Source organism: Parasteatoda tepidariorum, chromosome 7 (assembly GCF_982258835.1).
Source record: "Parasteatoda tepidariorum strain Cologne lab strain chromosome 7, Ptep-v5.0, whole genome shotgun sequence".
NCBI classification, from domain to species: Eukaryota; Metazoa; Arthropoda; class Arachnida; order Araneae; family Theridiidae; genus Parasteatoda; species Parasteatoda tepidariorum.
The window spans coordinates 53,866,418-53,873,523 of record NC_141761.1 but is presented as its reverse complement, the minus strand read 5'-3'; the positions used below and the strand labels follow the sequence as shown (position 1 = coordinate 53,873,523).

Genomic DNA, 7,106 nt, shown 5'->3' with positions numbered 1-7,106 from the left:
ATTTCTTTCTGTTTGACGTCATGTGCTCTGTAGCACCACTGTCTAGAATCCAGATTGTTGAGTCTTCAGCTTTAAATTTATTTCTTAATAAGGCCCAGTTAGTTTTTAAATCTATAGCAGTCTTGGCACTGCTTTGATTTCTTTGTTGTGCTTCTTCACAATTTTTGGAGATGTGACCCCATTCTCCGCAGCTAAGACACCTGACAGTTTTCTTCGAATTTGCAGCTGTTTCGCTGTTTCTTTTTGCTGTCCATTTCTTCACAGTGTTTGTCTGCATTGGTCTTTTTTGATTATAGTTTCTTGTGTGAAGTGCCCGTTCTTCCTGCTCTTCAACATTTGGCACATTTCTATATATTCTTTTTTCTTCAACTAATAGTCTAGACTTCACAATGGTTGTTGTCAAGTTATCTTCGTCCTTTTCTAAGTTCAGGATTAAGGTCTAAGGGGTGTTTCGGTTCAAAATTTTCGAATTTTTGAAAAAAATATATGTTATTCTCTGTTTTATTCTGAACATTTTGACACCAAATTTATGATGATACACAAAATATTTCCGAAGTTATAACAAAAATACTGAAACGCACTTTCTCGAAACAGTAAGTGCCACGCCCCTTTCCCAAACATCGTCTGCAAACTTTCACAGTTTTGTTTTCATTGCCGCGTGTTTTTGCTTTCTTATCCGTCATAATTTCTTAATATCACGTGATAATTATATTTTTAAACATATTATGATCAAGCAGTATTTCTACATCTCAACTCTTCTCACAATCAGTCTTTCGATTGTTGCTTTGTTGATTAAAATTAGCGTCATTAGCGTGAACTTTTTGTTATCATAGATGGATAATTCAAAATCAGTACGGTCAGGAAAGAGAGTGAAAAAAAGAAAGTTTCACGGTAATATGTATGTAAAAAAGTCTGTAGATACTGAAAATAATAAAACAATATTTGTTAAAAAAGATATAGAACTTAGTGCAAAGAGCAAAAAGTTGCAATCGCAGTCTTGCTCTAGGCGATCTAGCATAAAGAAAATTTCTGAAAATTTTAAAGGCTATCGTTTAGTGGATATAAATTTATTGTTTTCTGCAATTGCAGAAAAAACTGTGTGCTCTATTTGTTATGGTAAAATAGAGCTGTGTGAGAAATCTCAACGTGGACTGTCTTCTACTTTTGAAATCACTTGTAAAAGTTGCTCCAACATTTCATCTTTCACAACATCAGAAAAGGTTGGTATTAAAAAAAATGCACTGGAAATTAATAGAAGGGCAATTTTGGCTATGCGAACCATCGGTCATGGACTGACTGGTCTACAGACTTTCTGTCAATTTATGCGTCTTCCCACTCCTGTAGAACAGAAAACCTACGATGCTATTAATGAAAAAATTGCTCAGTGTGCAGAGAAAGTTGCTCTAGAAAGCATGAACAATGCTGCACAAGAAGAAAAGGTTTTGTCTCAATTAGAGAAATTTACAGTAAGTGGAGACGGAACATGGAAGACGAGGGGTCATACTTCTCTTATTGGTGTTTGCTCACTTATCGGAGCAGAAACAGGAAAGGTTGTTGACGTAGAGGTCATGTCTTCTTTTTGTAAAGGGTGCAGCTCATATAAAGGCCCTAAATTTGGTCCTACATATGACAAGTGGATGCTTCGCCATAAAACCAGCTGTCGAAAGAATCACTCTGGGTCAGCTGGTAAAATGGAAGTTGAGGGAATGCTGAGGATTTTTAAAAGGTCTGAGACAAAGCATGGAGTAAAGTATCTAAATTATATAGGAGATGGTGACTGTAAAACTTTCACTGCTATTTCAGATGCTTTGCCATATGGAAATGACTTGCCTGTTGAGAAAATCGAATGCGTTGGCCATATTCAGAAGAGGCTAGGAACACGTTTGAGAAAACTAAAGGCGAATCTTGGCCGGCAGAAGTTAAAAGATGGAAAAACAATTGGAGGAAAAGGAAGATTGACTGATGCTTTAGTTTTAAAGTTAACAACCTATTACGGCAATGCTATTCGAAAGCATTCAAACAGTGTAGTAGAGATGCGTAAAGCTGTTTGGGCAGTATGGGCTCACCACCGCAGTGCAGACGATGAACCCATGCATATGTTTTGTCCTCAAGGAGAAGACTCGTGGTGTTCGTATAATCGCGCTGTTCATAACAATACTGTCAACGTCTTCAAGCATAAAAACTCGGTTTCTAAAGTGGTAATGGATAAAATAAAACCCATATTTGCCGATCTTTGCCACCCCAAACTCTTAAAAAAGTGCTTGGGAGGAAGGACTCAAAATGCAAACGAGTCTTTTAATTCGGTAATTTGGAAATATTGTCCAAAAGTATTTGGAAGTGGTGTAACTGTAGCTAAAATAGCTACACATTTTGCTACGCTAGCCTTCAATGATGGTATGCAGTCTTTCTTGTCTCTCATGGAAAAACTAGAAGTAAAAATTGACAGAAGAAATTGTGTTGAGTTTTTCCGCAAAGATAATAAAAACAAGCACACTGCTGAAAATCGCAAAAAAGCTTCCACGTTAGAAGCTCGTAGAGCCAAACGAATGAAAATAGTACATTCTAACGAAATGTATAAATTAAAAGAAGGAAAAATGTATGAATCTGGAGGGTTTTAATTTTTAAAAAAGTATTTATTATTATTTCTAAATAAGTATTTTTAAATAAGGTCATAATTTGAAAAATTGAATTTATATTTCATAAATAGTGTAAAATAATTTGCATTTTTACTAAATGTTTCGTATCAATTGAAGTATTTTAAGAGTATTAAAATTTATATGTTTAAATATATTTTAATAAAAATGTGCATTTTATAATTTAAATTAATTTTACCAGTTTAATATGAATTTAGATAATTTAGCTTTTGTTTTCTAAATCTTGCTTTCTGTAAATCACAGTTTGACAGTTTTATGAAATATTATGATAAATACATATGGAAGACAATTGTACAAAATAAATTGTGCAAAATTACTGTAAAATGATTGTGTTACTAATATAATGGCAAAATTTGCATTTCTGGATATTTTTATTTATGAAATAAATGACTTTCTAATGGGAAAATGAAATTTTGACTTTAAACGCTTTTTTCTCAGATTGTGTATTTTGAGCTTGCGCGCATGATATTTTCAAAACTAATTGTCTAATTGTGTTCAAATTTTTCAAAAATGCTCGTTATGGGATGATATCTGAATTAAACACAAGTTTTATTACTTTCATAAAGGTAAAATGTTGATTTTATACAAATATTGTGCGTATTTTGAAAATTTTTAAAAAATTTGAAGTTTTAATTTTTTAAAAAATAAAAATTTCTTATTTTTAACACAAATTTTGTGTTTGCTGTTAAGAACATTTAATTTTGAGTTAGTCAAAATTAATATTATGTATTTAGTGTTTGATATTTGGACAAAATGTTGCGCACCGTAAAACTCACAATTTTCGAAATATTGAAATATATGTCTATTTTCATTTTAAAATTAAAAAATAATTTTCAGCTTTAAAAAGAATGTTGTTAAAGAATGTTAAAATTTGATTATCTCCTTATCTACTGTAAAAAAATTGGAGTTCTCAGTTAAATATTCCAAAAGTAACATTCAGTCGAAAATTACCTACTCTTGAGTAAAATTCTTGCATTGCGAATACCCCTTAGACCCCTTAAGCTTTCGTATGACTTTGGCAGACCTATTAACATGACGAGGGCAACTTCTCGGTCGGTGAAAGCGTAACCACCACTCGACAGTTTTCGGTGTATTTCAATCAATCTCGTCAAATATGATTGAATTGTTTCACCAGGCTTCAAGGTAATGTTAAAAAAGTCCATCATTAATTGTAAAACATGCAGTAAGCCAAATTTGGTATGCATATCCTTCAATACAATCCATGCGTCCCTCGCTTTGGCGCAGTCGCCAATATCATCCAAAAACGTATCTTCTACAATCAAGAACATTAGAGTTAAAGCTTCATCATTTTTCTTTCTCTCATTTTCGGACATTTCAGCAAGTCCATAGCCAGGATCAACTGCCTCCCAGCATTTCTTCTGCACCATCAGTGCACGGGCACGTATTGCCCATGCATGATAATTTTCGCCGTTCAACTTCTTCAATTTGTATTCTTCCATAGCGGCGATTATTATTGTGCTGCCTATCTTCTTAGATCCGAATTTCTAAAATTTATTTACACAGAGCGTCGTGCTGATAACGTGTTGAAATTAAATTACAATTGTAAATAAACAAATCATTTTTGAGAAAAAGAAATATTTTAATAAAGATTATAACATAAGACAAACTTAGACGGAAAAAAAAGAGCACTTCTATTGATATATTTTCTACATAAATAATAATAAGTTGCCAAAATCAAACGAACAAAAACAAGGCAATACATCAGTCAGACTGCATACAACAACCTCGATTTTCTGATTTCATCAATAACCTCCGGTCCTGGTACTTTATATTCTTTCATTATACATATCATTAACTGGAGGTGAAGTAATTATATCACTTACTTGCGCCAAGATTTCAGTTTCGATTGATGCAACGACAATATGGTACTTTGTATTGTCTTGTGTTATTCCACTCGTAATGAATTGCGATTCAACTTGCGAAAACCAGATGATAGGATCATCTTTCCAAAATTGTGGACATTTTACGGCAACTCGAGCCAATTCAGTAGTGCCAGTTTCACTTTCATTCGTGTTCGGCATAATTCACAGTTCGTTGTCACCAGTATAAATTCTCTGTCCGGGGCACCAGTGTAAATTCGTGTAGTAAGTGGTAAGTATAGATCAGAAGGTGAATTAACTTATCAATAATCTGTAAAAAATATGGCAAGAAAAAGAACGATAATGTTTTTTATAAAAAGACAAGCGCGTGGCAAGATGATGATTGAACGTGAAAACTGGTAGACGGATTCAGCGCAGTGAAAGTATTTAACGATAGGTGGCGGTCGCCACATGATAATAAATATTATTGACAAGGAAATTCTGGCAAAATACCATACTTGTATGATAAAAACATTTCTGGTTTTAAAAAAAAACATAATTCTGGTAATAAAACCAAAATGTATTTAAACCATTCCATAGGTCTTTTACCGTCTTTTATGGATGCGATTTACCGGAAGCTCTATTTTTCAAAACTATAGTTTTCCTTACTGCACATTTATTAAAATTAAATTTGTGGTAAATTTAATCAAATAAATGACTTTCATATCATGCTCTAAGGTATCGTGGTAAAATTACCAAAATGCTCTTCAGAGCTGTCATATATTTTATCATTTATTTGGTAATTTTAATCTCTTATCCTTTTAAGGAATAGAATGATGACATCTCTTAAAATCTGTTTACATTTCAATGATTGTCGGCTAGATGGCCGAGAGGTTAGCATGCCTGACTGCGAAGTCAATGGCTGTGGGTTCGAATCTTGTTCAGGACATGGATTTTCTCTCTGTGTGTTGTTCTCTATCGTGTGATGAGTGAATGTGTCCCTCCCTATAAACGGATGCCTGTGGCAGTGTGGAGTGGGTAATAATACTCTCCTCCGTGACTTAGGTTCACAGGTGCACACTGGGTAACGTTAAATGAGTAATACTTCTGACATCTTCCTAGGCGAGGAACGTAAAAGTTCAGTCCCTGCCATTAGAAGAAAAAAATTTAAATGATTAATTTGCAAGCGATTTAAATTAGTTGGAAGGAGTTATATTACGGTTAATTATTTACGGACGAAAAAGATCCCCTAAGATTTATTGCTAGTAAAATAACTAAACATTATCTGCTCCTCACTTTAACAACAGACGAAACCTAATTTGTATTAAGCACAAGAGCTTGCATATGCATCTAAACCAAATATATTTATTTATTGTTACGCATCCAGGGTTACGTTGGGATTCGAACCCGATACCTCAATTTTACATAACGTTTGGTGGAAATGTAAGACTGCTTTGCCAGAGACGCCCCTGTAAAACGAGCAATCAAGGATAAAGATTTAAATTCTAACTATTTATTTATCTATTTATTGTTACACATACAGAGTTACACATGCATGTTGTCTATTTATTGTACCTATTGTTACGCATACATACATACATTGTTACACACACGCGTGTGCTTATTCTGTGCATACATATGTGTAGCCTTCTGTGCTCATAAAGTCAACGAACAGGTAGCTCCAGTTAGAGAAGGACTTTAAAGAAAGCCACCTACTGTTGCGGAGTGGTAGTGGGTTCAAATCTCATCATATCACAGGATATATCTTTGCGGTGTTCTTCTCTATCTTGTGCTATATCTTCTTCAATTTGTCTAAGTCTTATAAACCGAACTTTGAAATGATCACACAAGCCTTAATATGTATGTCTAACAATTAAAAATTAAATATAAATGAATCGATGCGTCCAGGGTTGTTGAAGGATTCAGAAATCCTACCTTAAAAGCTTTCATTTCAGGAAAACAGCATGGTAATAAAACCATATTTATTGCTCATCTTACCAATAGTCATTACCAAAGCGTTTCGGTAAAAATTACTGCACTTTTCGATGTTCTCATAGAGCCAAAAACACGATAAATTTTGGCCTATTCTGGTACTTTTCACCATACTTTTCTTCCATCCTTCTTTTACTGCCATATTTTTTTATGCTTTAGTGCTAAGTTCTGCCGTACAATAGAAAAATCTACGTAAGCGGCAAAAGTTTTAAAATTGAAATTTTTATATGTTTAACATTTTTGAATAATTGCAAAGTATTTTTTTTTTTCAAAATTCATTTTTATCACTTTTCTGAAATTATATATGAGGGTTGATAGCATTACCAGGAGAAGGAAAATAGTTGTCAAGCCACTTTTCTCTTAATTTAACGTTGTTGTGTTGTTGATGTTACATGTTATGCCACTTGCCAATCAGCAAGCCTGCTTGAAGTCAAGCAAATTCTTAAGACAGAGGGTGAGTTTCTTGTTTTGCACTATCTCCAATTATGGCCAAGTAAACACCAATAATAGCCGAGTACACACGCACGTCATAGCCCGTTTTACGGGGAGGACTCAATCGTTCACTATTCATTCAACCACAGATCGTAATTTTGACCTAAATTAGAAAACGATCAATCTCCAATTCAGTACCCCAGAGGTA

At 33.8% G+C, this 7,106-nt stretch overlaps 1 protein-coding gene across 1 annotated transcript; it reads left to right on the top strand.

Annotated features, from left to right (window-relative positions):
- Positions 1-896: 896 nt before the first annotated feature.
- On the top strand, positions 897-3,446 carry LOC147807154 (uncharacterized). Its single transcript, XM_087168794.1, has one exon. The coding sequence runs from the start codon at positions 897-899 to the stop codon at positions 2,616-2,618; it is 1,722 nt and encodes a 573-aa protein (XP_087024920.1). The 3' UTR covers positions 2,619-3,446.
- The last annotated feature ends 3,660 nt before the right edge of the window (positions 3,447-7,106 follow it).